Genomic DNA, 22,278 nt, shown 5'->3' with positions numbered 1-22,278 from the left:
CTCTCTCTCTCTCTCTCTCTCTCTCTCTCTCTCGCTCTCTCTCTCTCTCTCTCTCTCTCTCTCTCTCTCTCTCTCTCTCTCTCTCTCTCTCTTCATTTAACTCATGATTCTTGTCTTTCAACCCACCATTGTCCATATACCATAGCCAAGCTTTCACTTCTACTTCTTCATTTTTAAAATTTGTTTTTTTTACCTCTAATGATATATAGTTTACCTACTTAATTAACCATGAGGGAATACTAAAATGTTACTAATTAAATTAAATTATTTAATTTCATTTCTTATGAGTATCATTTTTACCCTTAATTTTTTTGTTTTTAAAAATACCGGTTTAAATTTGGTATGCATTTTTTTTAAAGAAAAGTTATTAATATTATTATTTCATTAATGTGATTATTTTCAAAATATGACTGTTAGAATAATACAAAAAGTCTTAATTAGTATATTTTGACACTTGTAAACACAAAAAGTATATTTTGGCGTTACCATTTAGAAAAGTTTTTTTCCTATATATAATACTAAACACTAGACTTTTTTTTCAAAAAGATATTTTTTAATTAATTAAAATTTATAAAAAGGGAAATATATAAAATTGCAGTCAAAACAGTTAAACTTAGTTGAACATGTGTCTTCCAGTTACGAGGTGTTTTTAACTCAATTACTAACAGTTTTGACTCTCTCTTTTTTTTTCCTATAATTAGTGAAAAACTATTAATATTGAAATATAGCTGTTTCAAAAAAGTAACTTTAAAATATATTTTTTAAATGTAATATAAATCCAAATTACATAAATAAATTAAGGTCTTACTCGTACACGTGCTCTCAAATGTATGGTACATATTATGATTATGTTTTGACCAAAAGCCAATTTATTTTTCTTAATAATAAAAAAGGTTAATTACAGCTCATATTTTAATTAATACAATAAAATGATTTTCTTACTGCTGTTACATTTGTACAAGAATATGTAATAGTAGTATTTTTTTCTAAATTTGGTTTCAAAGTTATTTACTTATGATTGCCACTTGTCAGCAATGTGGTTTTGGATTTGTTGGGTCTACTCCTAGTCTCCTACGCTCCGTGTTGCAAAACGTGAAACGGGCACACGCGCGCTCCTTACTTCAACCGTGTGAATCGTGTAATTCACGCTCCACTTGTGCGCGTAGCGTTCTAACTGAATCAGCTTTACAACTTAGCTTCTTTGTTGGTTATTGTCTAAATATAAGCATTGTGACAGTTTGTCTTAAAATCATTAACTTTTATTTAATTAATTAGTAGAGATTTAAGAAATCAATAAATGTATTATTAGCTCCTCATTTTTTGTCGAGTGACCGTTTTGTCTAGAAACCATTAATTAATCCAATTATGTGAATCACTCGGAGGTAGAAGCTTATTGAGTAATGAGTTTAATAATGTCGAAATTCAACTACATAATTTATGCATATGAAATAAAATTAAAATGCATATAGTATCTATAATAGATTATCCTCCATTTCATTGCAAACTATATCATAATGTTTTTCTTTTTCTAACTCGAGTTTAAAATAAGTAATCTATAAACTTAAGAAACAGCATCATAGTTCACAGATCATGGAATTGGCAAAACCAGATTGCTCCAAGGTTAAGTTAGATTCATACTCCAATGCCTTCGCCTGGAATTGCTTGCTTGTATTTAGTCTAAAAACCATCAATTAGTCCACTTTAATCAGTTGGAAGTAGAAGTTTATTGGGTAATGAGTTTCATAATGTCGAACTCAACTATTATGCACATCATCATCACATGTTATAACATTAAAAAGTCTATAATATCCATAATATATGAATTTCTCATTCATTGCAAATCAAATATCATAATGTGTGTTTTTTCTTTAACTCGCTGACAAGATAACTAATCTGATAAACATTAAGAAACAGCATAATAGAAAGTTTTATAGAAATGATTTTTCATTCCCATGTAGCAGAGATCATGGAATTGGCAACACCAGACTGCTCCAAGGTTAAGTTAGATTCATACTCCAATGTCTTTGATTCACCTGGAATCGCTTGTGTTAGCTTCAGTGGCTTCTTCCTATCTGATTCCTCAAGCTGAGAATAGCAGAAAGACCAGAGAAGCTACAATAGAGACAGCAATTAGATCAGAAAACCTCAGACAAAAATACTGAGCAAGAATCAATGTTGTTTCTTAGGACCTGAATCGTGTCTGTTTTGAGGAAATTCCTTTGAAGTCTTTGTCCGTTGGGTAAACGGATCCCAACTCTGCATTGTACGCTGCGATCACCTCCCTTTGGTTCTTCCGGAAGTGGTGGGAATGTTGGCAGTACCGCAGATGTAACTGCTTCAACCGCTACTTCATCAGGCGTTATTGTCGATTGATCATCTGAAGAGTCTTTCATGTTGTTATCTTCCAAGGAAGCAGCTAAAGCTCGTTGCAGTTCTTCTTCTTCTTCATCTTTTGCAACATCATCTAAAGGAATATAAGCCAAGGTCAATCATTTTTTCCCAACAGACTAGACACTGAAGTTGCAGAAATTTTTTGAGACTAACCTTTGGGTTTGGAATGAGGAGTCAATGAGAAGCTGCCTCTTGGTCGCTTCTTTGAAAGAGAAACAAAGTGTTCACGAGGACCACCATCCATGAACGGCACTAAATCCTCTAGCAAATTCTCTGGTTCGACCATTCCACTCCACATTCTCATCCTTTGACCAGTGGTTGGATCAATTACAAGCACCACAGGAATAGATTCGAGCTTATAGTATGTACAAACCTTCCTTCCTTCTGTGGTATCATCATAGACCTAGACCAGAAAAGGAGGGATTTTAACCAATTCTGTAAAGAGAATTTCGGAAAGCAAGCAGAAGGTTAAGGGGTAAGTTTTATATTAAACCTGCCAGAAGATGAAGTTGGCTTTGATAGTCTGAGAAACAGCATCATTCGCCCAAGTATCTCGATTAAGCTATGAGAAAGAAACACAATTAGTTAGGATGTGAGCGGGTGTAAAATACAGTTTAACTATCGGAGCTGAAACAAAAAACCAAACGGAAGAGAAGATAAACCAATCCAGTTCTATTATTCAAACAGGCCAAAACCAAAACAAACGAGAAGGAAAGCCCACTTTTTCTTAAAAAATCTTTCACAATGAAGATATATTCTCTAAGAAATCAAATCTCAATTGAAATGAAAACAAACAAATATGAAAATGAAAAGAAAAAAATCTAAACTAAACCCTAACCAAAAACAGATTGGACACCCCTATATGTGCGTGCTATCGTCAAAAATTTAGTCGAGAAATAAATCCAGAAAAAGGAAATATCAGAGAGTATACCATGTGTGAGCTGAATTCCGTGGTAGATTGAAGGTTGACGAGAAGCCATTTATCCTGAGAAGATGAAGTAGCTTTTGCCTGAACAAAAAACCATAGAGAGAGGCTTAGAATAAGAAAGCAGAAAAGCAATTAGCCAAACAAGTAACCGAGTCAAAAACCTGTTCAAAAGAGCCATGGAACATCAGATGAAAAGGAGGACGGTACAACGATGCCAAGCTGTCCCGAGGAGCAGATGATGACTCTGATGCAGAGGCTGAGGCTGACGCTGAGGCAGAGGAAGCACCTTCATCTGGTTCCCAAATTCCCGGGCTTTTTGGCTCTTCACTGAAGTTCCGGAAAGCAATCAAAGAAGTTGGTTCAGGCTGAGAGTTTCCCCCCCTCATAGCCCTAATCACAAATGCAAGTAAATTATGAGAACTACATTCATCATGTACTGCTAGAAAAGTGTATCATCAGCATTAAAAAAATAAACCAATATCGACATAGAATGGGTATATGATTAAACATGTCCGAGATGCTGATTTCAATGGGATTATGAAAGATGAAAACAACAATTTTAGAGGAACGTGATTATACTTCTAACAGTGGTACATAGTTTGTGTACTTGTTAATAGCTTCCCTGGGACGTACAACTTTACATGCATTTTTTCCTTGTCTATTGAATTGGTTGAGGCAAGGCAAGGAACTGAACCAACATGACGTTGACAGCCTGACACATAGTCAACTAGAGCAACCTTAACTACATGATCATACAAAGCGCCTTGAGAACAAAAGACTAAACACTATGCTTCAGCTGGCTGCCAAAAACAGAAGTTTGGAGTGATCTAACTGCAGAAGCAATTGTAATGTGCTCCCCAACAGTTGAGATTCCAACAGAGCCAGAACCTGACTTTTGCTAACAACTTAGTAGAGCCAACTGGATATTCAACCAGGTCTGATATGAGTTAACAGCATCAATTAATCCTAAATGAGAATCCTAACTAGTGCTAACTGGAACAATAGTAAATCCAAAAACTGCACTTGGAAGAAGAACAGTAGAGAAATCAACCAACCCCTGCGAATCAAGAAACTAAAGAGGGTAACTCCAAAATTTCAAGTAACCTACATCATTGGTTGTTACTACATCCACTAAATCTTCAACATACAATCTGCTGTCCGGAGACGCAGCTCCGAGGATAAATCTTCAACCTAGAAACAATATCCTGATTTAAGAAAAAACAAAGAAGCAAGCGAAAAAGAGACTAACCCATAATACACTGCGTCACCATAAAGAGTCTCCCTCACAACAGGCAAAGGAGCACGGACTTCATCTACATCGCTCTGAACTATCCCTTGATTTCCTGTGTCTGTACCCGCCCTATAAAATATAACAGCAAACCATCAGGTCGAACAAACCAAAAATGGATAATACTTACAGTGAAGAAATTATAACATTAATCATTTATCATACCCCCAAGATTGTGTAGCCATGTGATCATTGGATTCTGGCTGAGTGTGTGTACCAGACGGAAGCATACCACCTTCATTTCCAATGTAAAAAAGCTGAATAGCTTCGTCAAGCTTCCAGCTTGTTGCCTGTTGATAAATGAGTTACTTACAAATCATATGAATTAAAAAATGATCACACACAAAGAATATAAAAAAACGCCAAGCTAATCTCATCACAATGCAGATCGTAACACCATAGGAACCAACCACAAAGATCTCGTCTATTCTCAATCCAGATCAACCGATAGTTACCAAAAAAAAAGCTCACTGCATCTAATTACAATCTAGTCAAGAGTGCTCATCAAATTTTGCCATAAGCTGAAAAAAATGAGAGACCTAATCTAGGGTTTCAACTCGACATCCCAGAGGTTCCTAAGCTGAAATAACTCCGAAGCAAACACTTACGACCCAAAAGAGCAGTGAATCAGAAGAAAACCAATCAAGGTTAAGCTCACTCACACTGATCCATCAGTTTGACCAAAGGCACCCTCCGAGAAGAAACAAATCTACCAGTTTCGAGCACAAACCTGTAAGAACTGCCGAGCAGTTTCAGCGGTCTGTCCGACAGCGATTTCAAGGAAGGAAGAGACTAATCTCTGCTGGTCACCGGAAGACACCATTCCTTCCATTGCTAAGACCACAAACCCTCAAAAAAACCTCTAATTTCTGAGAGAAAAATAAAACAACAATTACAATAATGATCTGGCAATGAAAAGAAAAAAGGGAAAAAAAGCCCAGAAATTATAATAGAAACGAATCAGACTTGCCCAGAAGATGAGGATTAAATTAAGAACTGAAGAGCCGAATCCTGCGAGAGGAGAAGAAGAAGGGAACTGCAGACAAATAAAACTCTTTTTTTGATGATCTTACTGCCAAAAATACACATCTCTTGAGCTCGGGTTCACCGGATCAAAAAGACTATTATACCCCGAATAGACTACTATATAACCTCAAGTCGTGTCGAGTGATTCGTGCTAGGAAGTGGGGTTGTTTATGACATTTTCAAAAACACATACGCATGTTAAAATTGGTCGGTCCATCATTGAACTCATTTTTAAGATATTGCCCCATTATTAATTATTATTAATCATACTATCATTTAAGTTGTTTTAGACTTAAACACATCACATTTTTCAAACTTTTGCTGTACAACAGTTACGTAAATATTATTTTTGTTTTGGGTTAGATCACAATTAATTTAACTTTTTGATTAATTTATCAAAGAATATCATCACTATCAAGGATTTTTATGGGCAAATTTGCCTCAGGAAGTTACAAATATTGAAGTGAAATCTGTCTAACAAATTATCAGTACTTCTGTCTTCTGTGTCTCTATTTTCAGAGAGTGACCCTCATGCTGGTTTTGATCTTTCTCGCGGTGGAATCCGCAACCATGACTTCATTGACTCATAGACCGTGAATCCAATCGCAACCGATGGAACAATCTGGCAAACAAAGACAATCGATGAGTCATAATTTTGGAAGAGGAACAAAAAGTGGAATCCAGACTATGATCTTGGATCCACTGTGTTTTTCAATCTGTTTTACCTTAATGTAGTTGATGCTTAAACCAGCAAACAACTGTCTCCAACCCTGAGTTCTAACTATTGTGCTAAGCCCGTCAAATGTGTTCTTGTAACGCTTGTTGTTGCCTTCACTCGTTATAGGCTGCAGATTCTCTACCTGTTGTCACACAAAAACACCAGATAAGTTATGAATTCTGAAATGTTGCAATGCTCGAATCTTGTTTGTGGTTTGTTTGTTTTTACCTGCATTTGTCTCCTAACAACATCCAATGGGTAAGTGATGGTCTGGCCAAATAAACCAGCTAAAGCTCCACAAGGTAGATGCATTCTAACAGAGTTTTGATGCTCTTCCGGAACATGTCTTTTCAACTCCTCATATATGTAGAACTTAAGGCCCGCGTAAGGAAGGATACCAATCAGTGTTGGCCCTGCAAAACACACAAGAAAGTGCCAACCTTTGTTAATCATCTTCAAATCCAAATTAGGAAAAGTTCACACACAAAATGGGGTCGAAGAGTCAGTTTGTTACTAAACTAAACTACCCAAGATTAAACTAGATTTCTTTATAGTTGAAACGACTTCCTCTACCAATTTAATATACACTTTAATCATTAATGCAAGCAAATTTTATGAGCTTTACCTATGCCTCGATATAGCCCACGTGGTCCCCCTTCTTTATAAGCCATTGCAAGCACCTCTTTTATGCCTGAATATGTAGGTTGACGGTAAAATCCATTTGCACCGCCTTGGAGACTCTGTCTTGTGTCAGACACCTAAAATGGAATAACAACGGCATAAGAGAAGAAACAAAAAGACATCCTTCATGTTCTGTAAGGAAACAGCAAAAGCAGGGTATTCGAAATCACAAACCTGGTAAGCTAGCTTAGTGCGAGCTAAATCAAGAGGATATGTGCACAAAACTGCTGTTCCGCCTGCAGCTGAACCAGCCACAAGATCAACAATTGGACCAGAACCTAAAGGAAGATTGTTTCCCAAAATCCAGTCACGATAAACTTCATACGTCATGTAATGAAGGGCAGCATAAGGAATAATTCGAATAACACTTGCCCCGTTTCCTCTGGAAGAATTATGCACATCAAAAGAATTTAGAAAAGTGATTGGGATAAGCTACAAAATAAGAGTCACACTACTAGGTACTTACTTATAAAATCCAAGAGGACCGTCAAATTGTAACACCTTCTTTAGCGACTGGGACACACCAAGAGTCTTAAAATCATTTGTTCTAGTCTAGTGTTGAAAGCACAAGTACACAATCAGTAGATGGTAAAAAAGAAAAAACAGTACTGAAGCTCAATGAACAGCAAAGCAAATATCTTCGAATTTGATCAAACCAGTAAAACAGATATAATCAGAGCCATTGAAAAATAATATGATGGGAGAATCACCTGCAATAGAATTTTGATCCTTTCCAAAGGTGCAACGGCAGTCTTAGCAATAGCCCCAGCAGCTCCTCCAGCGATAAGGGTCTTTGCAAGCACAGGCAATGTATCCACAAGGCTCATCACATCAGCCGAGAGTGTGGAGCCTTGTGAAGAACCCATCTCACTTCAACTAAGTCAAATTCGGAACGTTCTCTCCTCTAATCTGAAAAAACGCCTTATCCCATCTAAATCTAGGGTTTACGGCGGCGGCAGATCTCTTACCGAAACTTAAACTCGAGAAACAGAGAAATCCCAGAAAAGAGCACGAATAGCTTAAAAGCAGATTCTCCTCCTCTCTTACAGCAATATTCATTAACAGCCTCAATGAAACACTCTTAGATGATCCAACCCCACCTGAAGATCAATTCATTTTCCCACAGCTCAATCGCAACCAAAAATAAAAATCTAGTCTTTAATCTAACAGATCCAGATACTATTCCACAGCAGAACGAACCCACGAACAAACTCGATCGATTGAGCAAACGAACAAATACCCTTTTCAGACTGATCAAAATCGAACAACTCTTCAGATCCAAACGAACCAATCAATGGGACAAAATTCGTCGAGGAGAGACAAATGAAACCCTACCGCTAATTCACGAACGGGAACCAAATGTTTTTGGGAGAGATATGTATATATATACGAAGAAGTTACCGGAGAAAATTCAGGATATATATGGGGCTGATGTATAGCGAGTAGTGGCTCGCCGTAAAAATCTGAGAGAAGAATTAAGGAAGACGAAAGTTTTCGATTCAAACTTCGGTCTTTTGCTCTGTTTAGCTTACTCTCATTGGTCGCGCATTTTCACAGGCTCGAAGAAACAGAGTGATACCTTTTTAAGTTTATATCACATGTGACATGTTGCACCCAATTTATGGTGGAGCCGCGTATTCATTGGTCACATTTAACCAAATAGTATCGAATATTTTTAATCATCAAAAGAAATAACTATAAACTCTGACATTATTATTCAGTTTCTTAAAATGAAAAAAATCAATACACAAATTGGTGGCAGAAATTACAAACAATTACAACAAAGAATCAACAAATAAATTTAACAAGCAATAAAATGCATGATTGTTGTTAATTAACGAAGCTGCATATCCTTCTGATTTCTCCGGTAGAGCCAGTAAGAGGTTCAATATCACCCATCTTGATCATGGCTGTGGCAAAATCTGCCGCGAATTTCAATCGGTTTCTGCTATATTCCGACACAATGCCGTCGGTTGATGCACCGGATCCGAACAAAACTTGATCGGTTACTAAAAGTCCTTTCTTTTGCATTAAGTTCTTGTAGTAATTGTTGTCGAAAGAATTAGGCGTAACAAGATCCAAGGCTGCAAGATTGCCATCACTTCCCACTGTTGGGCATCCGCGTTTGCGCGTCCTGGCAAATCCTGCGTCGATGTCGCTCGAGTTTTCGTAAAGCCTGTCCCGGAACAAGAAGCATTGAGATTGCCCTATGGTGTGAGCTCCTGAATAGCATACACAAATATATAAATATCACTTCGAATTATGCATGGTATACTGTAACAAGAGCCAATGTAATTACCATAATAGCATAGCAAATCACAAATTAAAAAAAAATATCAACATTTATTAATGGAAATTTTTTTTCAATGGTATAGAAATATAATCTTGCACGAACCTGAGAGAGCCACAAGGTCTCTTGTGTTAAGGCCTTTCTTGCTGAAGAGACCAGAGAGTTGGTCAAGGCTATCTTTAAAGCCAGGAAGTTCACCACTATTGGCCAGGGCCTTGAACGCGTCTGTTGAATCCCTCCTTCCGAGTCTCACCGTCCATCTCGGGCCTCCCACCTAAATATTGTAGTTGGACAATTATTATATATATATATATATATATATATGGTTTATTATTAAAATGATGTTTGGTACATATTATACATAAATATATAATTAATCAGTAACATACATATTCGGAAGCGTCTCTTGCCGCAACCGCTAAGATGTCAGCGCAAGAAACAATGCCGGGACAAACTTTCTCGACTTCGGATTTGGCTTTGTCTATGACTTCAAAACCTCTTACGGATTTGAAGTTTGGCAATGCATCTCGCTCGCTTTCTATCGTTGATGTCCCCTCGAGCAATATCGACGCGTCGCAACCCTAAACATACACAACAGTATTATATATGAATGTGTTTCCAAAAATGTGAAACTACGTACTGAACTAGTATTTGGAAGAATGAAAACTTACATGAACAAAACAGTCGTGGAAATGCATGCGGATAAGAGACGCGGCCATTCGTCGCTCACGAGCTATGGCGGTTCTAATGGAGGATCGAATCTTGGTGAGAGCATTCGGACAAGATTGATCGTAGAATGTTGGAGAAAGTTGTGCTTGACAGATCGAGAACGAGAGGATGATGCTCACCGTCATCAACGTAAACATTAGTGAAAATCTCTTCATATTGGAATATCCCCAGATGTAGTTAACAATCCTAATATTTTCTTGTTGGTGAATTTGTTGATCAAGAATGGTATTTGATTGAGCTTGATGTTGAATGTTACAAACCCTAAAGGGGAGTATATATACGTGCATATGGGAATTTTCACGCGGTGTCGCATTTTTTTTTAAAGGCTGTGTCACTGTTCAAAGTTGGAGACTGTGTGATATTAGAGAAAATATTTATAATAAATAAAGATTGTTGGGGATCTGACTTTGTATTTTGGTCAAATTGTTAACTTAGAAAAGAACATAACTAAAGGATTGGGAAGACAAAACAAGAACATCATTAGTAAGCGCTTAATTTTAGTTTCTATTTCTTATAATCATATATAGGTTGGAATACGGATCTGAAGACTATACCAAAAAATTATTTGTGCGATTAGTATGAAAGGAACAATTGACGACAACCAGAAAAGAAAAAGTCAAAATTAAATGTCAAACACGTACAATATATACATAAAGCTCGGAAGTTTTGATTAAAAGATACTAAATTTAATTTAATTTCCTATCCAAATCAACAAGGCACCAAATTAGTTTCAAAACCGATGAATGATCCGTTTGCAACACCTTCTGTATTTGGTTCATGGCCAAATGTTTTCTATCGATTTGGTTTTTGTTAGGAAATAAAAATGGAATTAAGCTACGTATACATACCTTGTGAAAAAGAGTGGTTAGATTAATCAGCCGACTTTTGCCCCCCAAAAAAGATTAATCAGTTGACTTGCAATGTCACTACGTACATATTGTAAAAGAGAACCATATTTATGATATTATCCTCAAATTTTATATATTAATTACTAGGTTAGTTTTTTTTATCATGATAAAAGTTGTCATAAGAATTTGTATGCCTTCGCTAAAAGAAACCAAAAAAAAAAAAGAAGAAGAAGAATTTGTATGCATCGCTATCGACGTTCATTACCATATACGTACGTAGTCGTGTTTCACCGTTTTCGTAGTAAAATATTAAAGGTTTGATTGTTACATGCAGACATAAGTTTAGTTGTAATTATGATTCCCAGAAATTAAAGAAACACCACAACTTCCTTTTGTTTTCTTAGATGATTATTATTACATGGTGACTCATCTCTACTCCACGTCCGAAATCTATGAATATCAGAAAATGTGGAACGTATATCAAAACAAAGGTACAATGTCAGAATGAACAACCGAGGATAGCTGTCTATGCATCAGCTTCAGCACCACGCCACCACAAATCTAGATGCCTGTAAACGTATATATTGTGATTTAATATGGATGATGAGCATGTGTGTTTCGTACGTTTCTCTTTTGATGGAAATTAAAGGTCAATTCAACTATGTTCGACTGTTACTAGACGAGTGCATGGATCCAAACTGTTTTACATGATCCAATCACATCAAAGCTGTACTCAATTATAATTCAAACCAAATGACGTATATGTATATATTTATTTTTTTATTACAAGTCAATTTTAAATTAAATATCTATTTTTAACCACGGAACATATTGTTTATACAATTTTTTCCAGTGAAGAAAACTCACTACAACGGAGAATACGCACAGAGATAAACAATATCATCAACACTTGAGGCTAATTGGGTTTTTTAGGGTATCTTTTGTTCTACATCGTTCACATCTGAAATTGGGGATTAGAGTTTAACAAATTTTGATCGAAATGAACCAAATTTATCTAAGGTTTCGAAGTAACCCGACGAACAAAGTTACCTAAAGAGGGAAGCAAAGCCGAACAAGTTAAGTATCAGCCTCAGCCCACCCCACTTGTGCATGGTTAGTGGTATGGACAATGCGACATCACATTATCCTTTTAAAAGATTCTTTCACTACTTTTCCAAAAAGTCAAAAGTCAATGTTCAAAATTTCGTGTAACCATACGGTTTCTTCTAATTTTTAAGTTATATTTGTATGGTCAACGTAGGCTAGCTTTCCATAAATCCAGTGTTAAGTAATGCAAGAGTGGAAAAGGGATGGTGAAAATCAAATACTCCCGATAACACTCTTTTGTTGAAAACAACGTATATCTCAAGAAAAGTAAATAATTGTTGAAATATAATATTTAGATCATTTTTTTTTGTCAACAATATTTAATTCGTTATCATAATAAAATTTATTACATTTTAACAAAAAGAATAATTATATATTTTCAGATTGTTAAATGCAATAATGAGAATGTAAATATATAATCGTCTTTTTTAACAATTCACCCTTAAAGAGTTATGAGAAATCTCATTGTATACATAAATTTTAGGATGTTCTGTACTGATACAAGCCTTGAAGGAGAAAAGGCAACTTAGGAAATGGTCGTCATGGTTTTAACGCGCTCCCGCAGAAAAAAGTGACCGATTTGATTGTTTCGTTCCTATATATAACACTCGTTTCATCTCATTTCTCAAAGTCACACCAAATCATCTTCAACTCTCCGATCACTTCTCAATTAGCTCTTATTACATCGTTTGTTTTACTACTTAAATCACAAAAAAAGATTAGAGTCTCTTGTTGTTACAACAAATGACGATCTTCAAGATTCTTGTATTGTTATTGAGTTTGTCTTGTTTCTCTCAAGCACAGCTTTCTCCTACTTTCTACGACCAAACTTGTCCAAACGCTCTCTCAACCATCAGATCATCAATCCGATCCGCAATCAGCCGTGAGCGTAGAATGGCTGCTTCTCTTATCCGTCTTCATTTCCACGACTGCTTCGTCAATGTATGTAATTGTCATTTGATCCAACATGTACATACATGTGTTTCATGGACCGCTCTAAAATTTATGTTTATTTCTTGAAACTTTTTCGTAGGGTTGTGATGCATCGATCATGCTCGTGGCAACTCCTAACATGGAGAGTGAGAGAGATTCACTAGCAAATTTTCAATCGGCAAGGGGGTTTGAAGTTATCGATCAAGCCAAATCCACTGTGGAGAGTATATGTCCCGGCGTTGTTTCTTGCGCTGATATTATTGCCGTTGCCGCGAGAGACGCTTCTGAATACGTTAGTCTATATCATCTTTATAATACACATATCTTCAAATATATTATCATATCTTAAACTACTATTTTTACATATTTCCTAGAAATATAGCATTTTTCGTATTACAGTACGTATAACAAACGATCATAGTTCTAATTAATACTTAAATATTTAAATTTTGGTATCATCAATAGGTCGGAGGTCCAAGATATGCGGTGAAGGTTGGTAGGAGAGATTCCACCGCCGCGTTTAGAGCTATTGCAGACAGTGGCGATCTCCCCAGCTTCAGCGCAAGCCTCGACACACTCTCTGAACTCTTTCTTCGAAAAGGACTCAACACTAGAGACCTCGTCGCTCTCTCAGGTTATTCACCCTAGAAATCACACTTTAATCTCTAATTTTCTTAGCGTTTAAGAAATTTCTTGTGACACAAGTAAACCCTATCTACAGGAGCTCACACCTTGGGGCAAGCTCAATGCTTCACGTTCAGGGATAGGCTTTACGACAACTCGAGTGACATCGACGCAGGATTCTCCAGCACACGTAAGCGTCGTTGTCCGGTCAACGGTGGAGATACGACTGGAGCACCTCTAGATCAAGTGACACCAAACTCGTTCGACAATAACTATTACAGAAACTTGATGCAGAAGAAAGGTCTTTTGGCGAGCGATCAAGTTTTGTTCGGAACCGGAGCTTCAACAGACAGTATTGTGACGGAGTACAGCAGAAACCCATCTAGGTTCGCGTCTGATTTTGCAGCTGCAATGATCAAAATGGGAGATATTCAGACACTCACTGGTTCAGATGGACAAATCCGAAGGATCTGCTCTGCTGTTAATTAAAAGAGTTATTATAATATAGTCTTCTCTCCGAGAAAGTCTCAAGAGTATTAAAAATCCAAATTGTTACATGTTTACATGTATATCATCCATTTGATTCATTATTGTTGTAATTGTGCGTACGTAACTAATTTCCTGCAATAATTCGTTTGTTATTTGAATATATATTGGAATTAATAATTTGGCATTAACTTTGACTTTTATTATGTTACACATTAAAACTGAATATAATAAACCTTTTAAACTAATGGTTAACGTCATTAGTCACAATCTCTAAAAAGTGCATTTAAATCCAAACTAGCATTTAACTAATCGACGTATGCATTGCATACATACACGTGGAATTATGATAACAACGTCGCGTGTCGGTCACCGCAACTTCTCCCGACGGAGAGAATCACCGGTTATTTCCGGTTACCTCTTATAATTTCTTCCACGTCATTCTTTGTGTTCCCTGTCACAGCCGTTCTCAAAATCTTATTTCGGGTAATACTATAATTACCTTTAAAGTTAAACAAAACAAAAAAAAGTTGGAAAAAGGAAAAATAATAAAACCTAAAACAGAAGAAGAAGGAGAAGGAGAAGGAGAAGGAGGAGGAGAGAGGAGAAGTGATTCGATCGATCAAAGGAGCTAAATCTGTAAGGAATCTGAATATTGTGTGTTTTTAAATTCCGGAGATGAGAAGCGGCGGTTTGGAAATGATGTTATCTTCGTCGGGGATTTTGTCTTCGTCTTCTTCTTCCTCGGCGGCAGCAATCTTAGCGCTTAATTTGAAGGAGGCTACGAATTGGTGGTCGGATGTGAACGAATCTCCGATGTGGCAGGATCGTATCTTCCATATTCTCGCTTTTCTATATGGGATTGTTTCCGTCATTGCTGTGGTACTTGTCCTTCTGCTTTCAAATGTTTGGTTGATTTGAGTTTGGAATTGGGAAATGGGTTATTCTGAAATCGAAAGATTGGGAATTCGAAGATATTGAAATGAGGAGATAGATGCTGGGTTTTTTTTTTTTTTTTTTCGGTACTCTTATTGCTTTGTAAAAGGTATTGTAGGGAGTTCAGATTGTGGCCGGAGAAAAAACATAAATTGATTAAAGTTTTCATTTTGTAGATTCAATTGGTAAGAATACAATTGAGGGTTCCAGACTATGGCTGGACGACACAGAAGGTCTTTCATTTTCTCAACTTCCTGGTGAATGGAGGTTGGTTTTGTTGCACAGCCTGATTTTGTTGTCGTCTGTTTAGTTTTTAGTTTTTGTCTTTGTATCTTTTGTTGATTGCTTTCTCTTTTTCCTTGTAGTTCGAGCCCTAGTTTTTCTCTTCAGGCGAGATGCACAGAATATGCAGCCAGAGGTTTGGTGTCTTCATTGATATTGTGATTTTAACCTCATTGATGGTCTATGTGGATTTTCTGAATTTGCAAGGCTCGCTTGGTTTTACTTGTAGATTCTGCAACATATCTTGCTTGACATCCCAAGTCTTGCTTTCTTTACCACTTATGCGCTCCTGGTCCTCTTTTGGGCAGAAATTTACTACCAGGTTAAAGTTGATTCTCTGTATATTATTCTGAATTTTATCTCTGATGCGTTGTTGTTGATATATACTCCCATCCTAACAGGCACGTGCTGTATCCACTGATGGACTGAGGCCAAGTTTCTTCACAATTAATGCAGTTGTATACCTAATTCAGGTGAAACTACTTCTGTTTGGTCCTTTCTGCAAAGTTCAGAACTTTAGATCTAACTTTGAACTTAGTGGACCTGAGCTTCTTCTTAAATTTCCTTTTGTATCCATTTGTGTCGGATTGATGTGGCTTCCTTAACTTTATCATTCATGTGAATGTATTAAATTTCAGATTGCTCTTTGGTTGGTATTGTGGTGGAAGCCAGTTCAACTTATGGTAATAGTTTCTAAGATGTTCTTTGCAGGTATAGCTTGAAGCATAATTCAACTTGCATCAACATTGATTATATTCTTTTTATGTATTCTGTCTCTCATCCGTTATGAATGTATATTGCAGGTGTCTCTTTGTTTGCAGCACTTGGATTTTTACTATATGGAGGAAGGTAAGTGTGTTGCCGTTGCATATGCTACACTACGATGGTAGCTTAGTTATATGTTTGTTACCTGCTCCCACAAATGAGTTGTTGATATCATTATGAAAACTGGGATTCCTGCCTTCCTCTGATGGCTGGCGGCTACACTAGATCCTTTTTGTGCCATCAGGCCTTATCTATATATTGCCACTGTTATAAAGGAAATTGCCTTGGTTTATCATCTTTGATGACTATTTTTTTGCAGGCTTTTTCTGATGCTTCAGCGATTTCCAGTAGAATCTAAAGGGCGCCGCAAGAAGCTACAAGAGGTGAACATTGGATAGTAAACCAGAGTTACCTGATCTTCTATTTCCATTCTTGGATCTTTACCCCCTTCATTTGTTATACGAATTGCAGGTTGGTTACGTGACAAGCATATGCTTTACATGTTTCCTCATCAGATGCATCATGGTAAAGATATACTCATCATACTAATTGATATCAATAGTTCAATAGACCTTGTCTTGTTGGTTGGATCCTCTTTGTTTGTCGTCAATCTCCGAAACTAAAGCTAACCAGATCTTTCATTTCATCATCTTTTCATGGTCTAGATGTGCTTTGATGCGTTCGATGAAGCAGCAGATCTTGATGTTTTAGATCACCCAATCCTAAACTTCATATATTATCTGGTAAGCTCTCTCTATTCACCTATTGACCTACCATAGATATGCATATATACACACACAGTATGTGGATCTTAGAATCTAAATGTGAAACTTCTTCTGAAAATCTCTAAACAAAAAGTGTGTTGTGTTTACTTACAGTTGGTGGAGATATTGCCTTCTTCACTGGTCCTCTTTATCCTAAGAAAGCTTCCACCAAAACGGGGTATCACACAGAATCATCAAATCCAATGAACCTGTTCAGAATCGAAGGAAGCACCGAGGTAGCTACAGTGCCTATACTGGGTGGTATAGTAAACAGAGAAAAAAACATAAGAAACAGCTGAGAAAGGGGTCCAAAGGTGATCCTATCTTCTTTTTTTCTTCAGTAAACCGGAAGTTAATATCGTGTAGGTACACCGGTAAACCAGAGGGGTTCTTGTTCCTTGATAGACAAAATGTACATGTAAGGAAGGGGTTGCAGAACAATGAATTGTGCTTTCTATCTTTAACTAATTGAATGTGGATAATTAGTATAATACTATAATCTCTCTTGTTTGAGAATTTCTAATACAAAGTAATATACCTGCGACCGTGTTGCTCTCGGTTTCCAAGTTATGTCCAAGACACCGATGAACAATTGGTATTTTGACAAACATATGGACCTTGGCCAGTCGCGTTCCATTCGAAGTAGTTTTTAAAAAAGAAGACAACTACTCGTTTTTGACTGGTTGGTATACTTCTACCGGTCTTATCTTATCTGCTTTGTTTATTGAAACTTAGGTGAGAATTTCACGAACGAATGGCTTTGTCGCCAATGAGTAACATTGTCTACTACATAAGAGAGTTTAATAACATGTCTATATTAAGATCTGTATGTTAGTAATATGAATAAATAAGAGACAGAGACGTAAATAAGACACCAAATTGTGGGATTGTTGTTCTTGATCACGGACTTCTATCTAAAGATCATCAGTAAAGAAAGCACAAATGTAGAATCATTAGAGTCGTCCAAAGGCACCGTTGGATCAGAGAATTCAAAAGCTACCGATCCAACGGCTCATAACGAGTGTCTCATCGCGATTATCAAGAAACTAAACGGCGAGGATAAGAGAAGGAAGTCAAAATTATTAGTAGACGCCACGTCACGTAAAACCCACTGTCTCTAGGTGACGTGATTCTTCTTCTTCTTCTCTCTGAACATGAAAAGCTTCTTTGTACATGTGTCACAATATATGGTCAATTTACAAGTAAAATAATGTTACAAGCAAAATTAAAATATCTCAAGATATATTCTAAATTAATTTTGGAACTTCAGACCATCATAAACTAGTTTTAATAAAGTTTTATCATTGATTGATAGGGGATTTACTTAAGCAAGGACTTAAAAAAGCTTGACACGTGGTCAAAGATAACGTTTTTTAAAAAAACATAAAATGACGCGCCAAGTCGTCATCTACACTGTAACACCTGTTTCTTTGCGTTTCTGTGTTCCTCTGCATGAAAGAACCGGGTTCTCAGAACCCTAATCCAATTAAAAAGGCTAAACTTTTGAACATTTTGCCATTGAAGGACACTTTTCGTCTGTAAATTAATGGCTAATAAGGACTCACTCTTTCCATTATTCTCACTTCAGGACTCGCTTTTTCACCTCTCTATATATATAAACCAATCATCTTTCTTTCTCCTCCAATTTCAATCAACACCAACAACAAACCCTAAGCTTTTGGTTTCTGGATCTGAAACTCTGATCCATGACGATTATCTTCGATCGCCACTCAGATCAGAACGGTTCGTTATTCCTTTATCTCTTCTGAGTTTATGTTTCGAGTTTTCTAGTTAAGTTGTGTCCATTCATGTTCTGTTTTGAAATGATCTGGTTATTTAGATTTACAGAAGTTTGTATGATCTCCTCGTGAATTTAGAATCAACCTTTTCGATTTTTATTATGTTTGTATGACTGATTGAATATGATGATTGGATATGAGTTACTCGTAGATGGACGAGATGAGACTGTAGAGAAGAACCAGGGGATTGTCAAAGAGGAAGAAACAGAGTTGGTCTTAGATGCAAGTTTTGAGGCTCCTCATACCAACTCCTTTGGTCACACCTTCAGGTAAATATCTTTCGAATCATATTCACACCAAAGACTGCAATATCGAAACTTTATTCATTCGATATTTGCTTCTGTTGTTGTCATAAAAAGGGATTATGACGCTGAGAGTGAGAGGAGAAGAGGTGTGGAGGAATTTTACAGGGTTAATCACATTGGCCAAACCGTTGACTTCGTGAGGAAGAGGAGGGAGGAATACGGGAGGCTAAACCGAACTGAGATGAGCATTTGGGAATGCTGTGAGCTTCTAAATGAGTTCATCGACGAGAGTGATCCGGATATGGACGAACCTCAGATTGAGCATTTGCTCCAGACAGCTGAAGCCATCAGAAAAGATTACCCTGATGAAGACTGGCTCCATCTTACCGGCCTTATCCATGGTAATCTCTATTTGATGATTCGTTTCGATCGCATTCACAGATTGGTTTACCGGTTTTAATGATTCTGTATTGCTGTGTATGTGAATCAAGATCTTGGAAAAGTTCTTCTTCATCCTTCATTTGGTGAGCTACCTCAGTGGGCTGTTGTTGGTGAGTATTGTGTGTTTTGGAGAAGATCGTTTTGTTATTTTCTCGAATGACTTGTCTCTTTTACAGGGGATACATATCCGGTGGGATGTGCGTTTGATGAATCTATTGTTCACCACAAGGTATACAAGATCATTAACCACAACTTGGCAAACTTAGTTTTGAGTTCTAAAAAATCTGAAAATCGATTCCCATCGCGGGTTTCTTGATGTACGTAGTACTTCAAGGAGAATCAAGACTATGACAACCCGAGTTACAACACCAAGTATGGGATATACACCGAAGGCTGTGGGCTTGATAATGTGTTTATGTCTTGGGGACATGATGATTACATGTACCTGGTAAGTTAATGACAATCCCAACATTTTGTTTTCGAATTTGCCAACATGTAAGAATCTCTATTCGACTACAAAACTGAATTTCACAGGTTGCAAAGGAGAATCAAACTACATTACCATCAGCCAGTCTTTTCATCATCAGATACCATTCCTTCTACGGTATTTGAAAGACATCTCTTCCGGTAATATGGATGAGTCAAGATTATAAAAGTCAAGGGTTCGTTTTCTTTTTTTTGTGTTTTTGTTTTGCAGCTCTTCACAAATCAGAAGCATATAAGCATTTGATGAACAAAGAAGACAGAGAGAACATGAAGTGGCTGAAAGTGTTCAACAAGTATGATCTCTATAGCAAAAGCAAAGTTCGAGTAAACGTGGAGGAAGTGAAACCATATTATCTCTCACTTATTAACAAGGTAATGTATATATATTCACATTTGATATGTCAAATTTAGAAGCAAAAATCAACTTTTTATCGTTACCGGCTAAATCTATCGCCTTTTGCTTGTTTGCAGTATTTTCCGGCGAAGTTGAAATGGTGAAACTCAACAAGTAATAAAGTTTTCTAATAAAATCGATGTGATGAATGTGAAAAATAGATTATAGATATGGATATGGCTTGATGAATAAAACAGAGTAGTGTTGTTTTGTTTGTGCTTAGTTTCATCTTAGGAGATGTTCATTCCCATATATAAAGGCACATATAAAGTCAGTGACTAATAGATTATTAGATAGGAAAACGTATTGAGCTAAAACCAGACTCTCAAAAGCAAAATTAAAACTGAAAACACTTAAGCTTCGTTGAGATCTTCCAAAACGCACATAGCGAGTAAAATCATACCCGTAGCAATAAAGTATATGGAGGATATCCCATAGGACCTGCAATATGAATCATCATCAAAAAGTTACTCTTAGAAATTAAAAATATGACTTGTCATTTGCCAAGTAAAAGGGAACATGAGATCGATGTTTCTTACTCTGAGTTTGATTCCATATCACAGATCAATTCCTCGAGTTCTATACGTCCATTGAAGATTTGATGGACACGTTTGATCATGGGAGCCCCATCTTGGTCTCTCCCAGCCTTAGAATATATACACAAAATGTAAAATTTTCACATCCCAAAACTAACTGAAAATCTTGAAGATACAAAAAAAAAAAAACAAGCATTGGTGGGGATTGTTGACTTACAATACCAACAATAGTCAAAGGCGTACCAATCTCAAGAACTTCCTCACAAGTTATGCAACTTTTAGGATCCGTAATCTAAAAGAAAAAACATCATTAATTAGCACACACACAGTAGTTGAATCCAGTGGAAAGAAGAGGAGAAAACAAATGTTACCTTAACATTTTTCTGAGAAAGCAAGCTTTTGAAGTGTTTAGCCACTGGATCAGTAAACTCATACGCTTTTAAAATATAATCAAATCCTCTGGCACGTTTGTAACCCATTACATTAACCTGAGCAGTACCGTCCTCCTAATGTGAAATAATAGAAATTAAATTTATGGCTTTGAAGAGAATAAAACATTTTTTATAAGAGTTATTTGTGTGTGTGTGTGTGTGGATGAGAAAATAAATGACATACCAGATACCAAGGAACCTCCTTACGGTTCAACAAAATAGCCTCATCTTCCAGCATTGGAAGATCTTCAAAAAACCTCTCGTAAACAATTGAGGCCTCAAGGAAAGAAAGAGCAAACATGGTTTGGTTTTGACAAAAATAATCTTGTCTTTGATGTTTTTAACAAAAGGAGGGCACACAAGCTTACCGTTTCCTGGTAGAAAACACCCGAAGTTTTAGAACGATTGGTCTCTATGGGTGAGGTTGATCCAACTGTTCCATATACCACTATTGAGTTCCATGGCTTACTCTCCAGAATATGCTGCTCTGAAAATTTTGTAATATTTTTTTTTTTTTATAATCATCGATCTATCATGGAAATAAACACACACAAGCCAAAAGCCCAAAAAACTTTTAAAATAATCTTACCCAACCCTTCCAGCTTGTCCACCGAGGTAGCTTTATTTAGAAACACAGCGTTCCTGAAGTTGATGAAGAAATCAAAATCAAGATCAAAGTAAGTGTGTGTTTCCAAGCGGAGCAGAGCAGAGATTGATTTATAAGAATGGACTAACGTTTTATTGCTGCGGCTGCTATAGCTGAATGCGAAGCCAATGCCTATGAATATAGCAGCAAGTTCAATCATCTTCTATCTCCTCCACTACGAATTGTTCGAGTTTGAATATAAATGCTATTATAGTATGTTGATCTTTGAATATTAGGGTTTTGTTATAGAAGCCTTGAAGTCATGGGAATCCATTATCCGGTTTTATTCGATCAGAATTGTCCTAGACTTACAATAAATTAAAAATTAATATTACCATATACTAAAAATTAACATAACCACATAATGAACTTTTTACGTCTACATGATGGCTGCGAGATGACCATGCTCTCTTAATTACCCCTGTTTCATGTACATATATTAAAATTTGTTTGCTCTTCTATTCATATGTATAGCATTGTAAAAATTCCATAAACCTAAGCACC

At 36.6% G+C, this 22,278-nt stretch overlaps 7 protein-coding genes across 9 annotated transcripts; 3 read left to right on the top strand and 4 right to left on the bottom strand.

Moving 5' to 3' along the window:
- Positions 1–1,786: 1,786 nt before the first annotated feature.
- On the bottom strand, positions 1,787–5,678 carry LOC17897831 (plant UBX domain-containing protein 7). 2 transcript variants are annotated; one of them, XM_023790087.1, is made up of 10 exons: positions 5,578–5,678; positions 5,338–5,476; positions 4,773–4,897; positions 4,569–4,679; positions 3,481–3,709; positions 3,323–3,400; positions 2,885–2,953; positions 2,545–2,794; positions 2,190–2,464; positions 1,787–2,112 (listed from the first exon to the last, which is right to left on the bottom strand). In XM_023790087.1, exons 2-10 carry the CDS (start codon positions 5,437–5,439, stop codon positions 1,945–1,947), a joined length of 1,407 nt encoding a protein of 468 aa, XP_023645855.1. In that variant the 5' UTR covers positions 5,440–5,476; positions 5,578–5,678; the 3' UTR covers positions 1,787–1,944. The 2 variants fall into 2 exon arrangements, with proteins under 2 accessions (XP_023645855.1, XP_006307428.1); XM_006307366.2 differs by lacking the exon at positions 5,578–5,678 and having other exon boundaries at positions 5,338–5,564.
- Positions 5,679–5,992: 314 nt separating this feature from the next.
- On the bottom strand, positions 5,993–8,582 carry LOC17897510 (mitochondrial carrier protein CoAc1). Its single transcript, XM_006305260.2, has 7 exons — positions 7,743–8,582; positions 7,499–7,584; positions 7,207–7,414; positions 6,977–7,109; positions 6,580–6,764; positions 6,359–6,493; positions 5,993–6,255 (listed from the first exon to the last, which is right to left on the bottom strand). Exons 1-7 carry the CDS (start codon positions 7,896–7,898, stop codon positions 6,163–6,165), a joined length of 996 nt encoding a protein of 331 aa, XP_006305322.1. The 5' UTR covers positions 7,899–8,582; the 3' UTR covers positions 5,993–6,162.
- A 202-nt stretch (positions 8,583–8,784) lies between these two features.
- Positions 8,785–10,206, bottom strand: LOC17899568 (peroxidase 5). The gene is made up of 4 exons (XM_006306429.2): positions 9,994–10,206; positions 9,712–9,903; positions 9,428–9,596; positions 8,785–9,254 (listed from the first exon to the last, which is right to left on the bottom strand). Exons 1-4 carry the CDS (start codon positions 10,204–10,206, stop codon positions 8,863–8,865), a joined length of 966 nt encoding a protein of 321 aa, XP_006306491.1. The 3' UTR covers positions 8,785–8,862.
- Positions 10,207–12,650: 2,444 nt separating this feature from the next.
- On the top strand, positions 12,651–14,236 carry LOC17899141 (peroxidase 4). The gene is made up of 4 exons (XM_006305778.2): positions 12,651–12,948; positions 13,040–13,231; positions 13,405–13,573; positions 13,661–14,236. Exons 1-4 carry the CDS (start codon positions 12,751–12,753, stop codon positions 14,050–14,052), a joined length of 951 nt encoding a protein of 316 aa, XP_006305840.1. The 5' UTR covers positions 12,651–12,750; the 3' UTR covers positions 14,053–14,236.
- A 351-nt stretch (positions 14,237–14,587) lies between these two features.
- On the top strand, positions 14,588–17,321 carry LOC17900784 (protein TOM THREE HOMOLOG 1). The gene is made up of 11 exons (XM_006305375.2): positions 14,588–14,931; positions 15,162–15,252; positions 15,351–15,403; positions 15,497–15,589; positions 15,669–15,740; positions 15,906–15,978; positions 16,071–16,116; positions 16,352–16,415; positions 16,504–16,557; positions 16,698–16,775; positions 16,911–17,321. Exons 1-11 carry the CDS (start codon positions 14,728–14,730, stop codon positions 17,001–17,003), a joined length of 921 nt encoding a protein of 306 aa, XP_006305437.1. The 5' UTR covers positions 14,588–14,727; the 3' UTR covers positions 17,004–17,321.
- A 396-nt stretch (positions 17,322–17,717) lies between these two features.
- LOC17898571 (inositol oxygenase 1) lies at positions 17,718–20,375 on the top strand. Of its 2 annotated transcripts, none has more exons than XM_023789731.1 (10): positions 17,718–17,917; positions 18,385–18,539; positions 18,753–18,864; positions 18,955–19,241; positions 19,332–19,391; positions 19,458–19,510; positions 19,607–19,729; positions 19,816–19,885; positions 19,979–20,139; positions 20,239–20,375. In XM_023789731.1, exons 2-10 carry the CDS (start codon positions 18,503–18,505, stop codon positions 20,263–20,265), a joined length of 930 nt encoding a protein of 309 aa, XP_023645499.1. In that variant the 5' UTR covers positions 17,718–17,917; positions 18,385–18,502; the 3' UTR covers positions 20,266–20,375. The 2 variants fall into 2 exon arrangements, with proteins under 2 accessions (XP_023645499.1, XP_006305417.1); XM_006305355.2 differs by having other exon boundaries at positions 18,747–18,864.
- Positions 20,376–20,487: 112 nt separating this feature from the next.
- LOC17899896 (E3 ubiquitin-protein ligase SP1) lies at positions 20,488–21,935 on the bottom strand. The gene is made up of 8 exons (XM_023789732.1): positions 21,864–21,935; positions 21,718–21,770; positions 21,497–21,615; positions 21,313–21,405; positions 21,069–21,203; positions 20,915–20,989; positions 20,701–20,807; positions 20,488–20,602 (listed from the first exon to the last, which is right to left on the bottom strand). The coding sequence occupies exons 1-8, from the start codon at positions 21,932–21,934 to the stop codon at positions 20,515–20,517; spliced, it is 741 nt and encodes a 246-aa protein (XP_023645500.1). The 5' UTR covers position 21,935; the 3' UTR covers positions 20,488–20,514.
- Positions 21,936–22,278: the final 343 nt, after the last annotated feature.

Source organism: Capsella rubella, unplaced genomic scaffold (assembly GCF_000375325.1).
Source record: "Capsella rubella cultivar Monte Gargano unplaced genomic scaffold, Caprub1_0 scaffold_1, whole genome shotgun sequence".
NCBI classification, from domain to species: domain Eukaryota; kingdom Viridiplantae; phylum Streptophyta; class Magnoliopsida; order Brassicales; family Brassicaceae; genus Capsella; species Capsella rubella.
The sequence above is the reverse complement of the archived record's forward strand: the minus strand, read 5'-3'. Positions and strand labels throughout refer to the sequence as shown.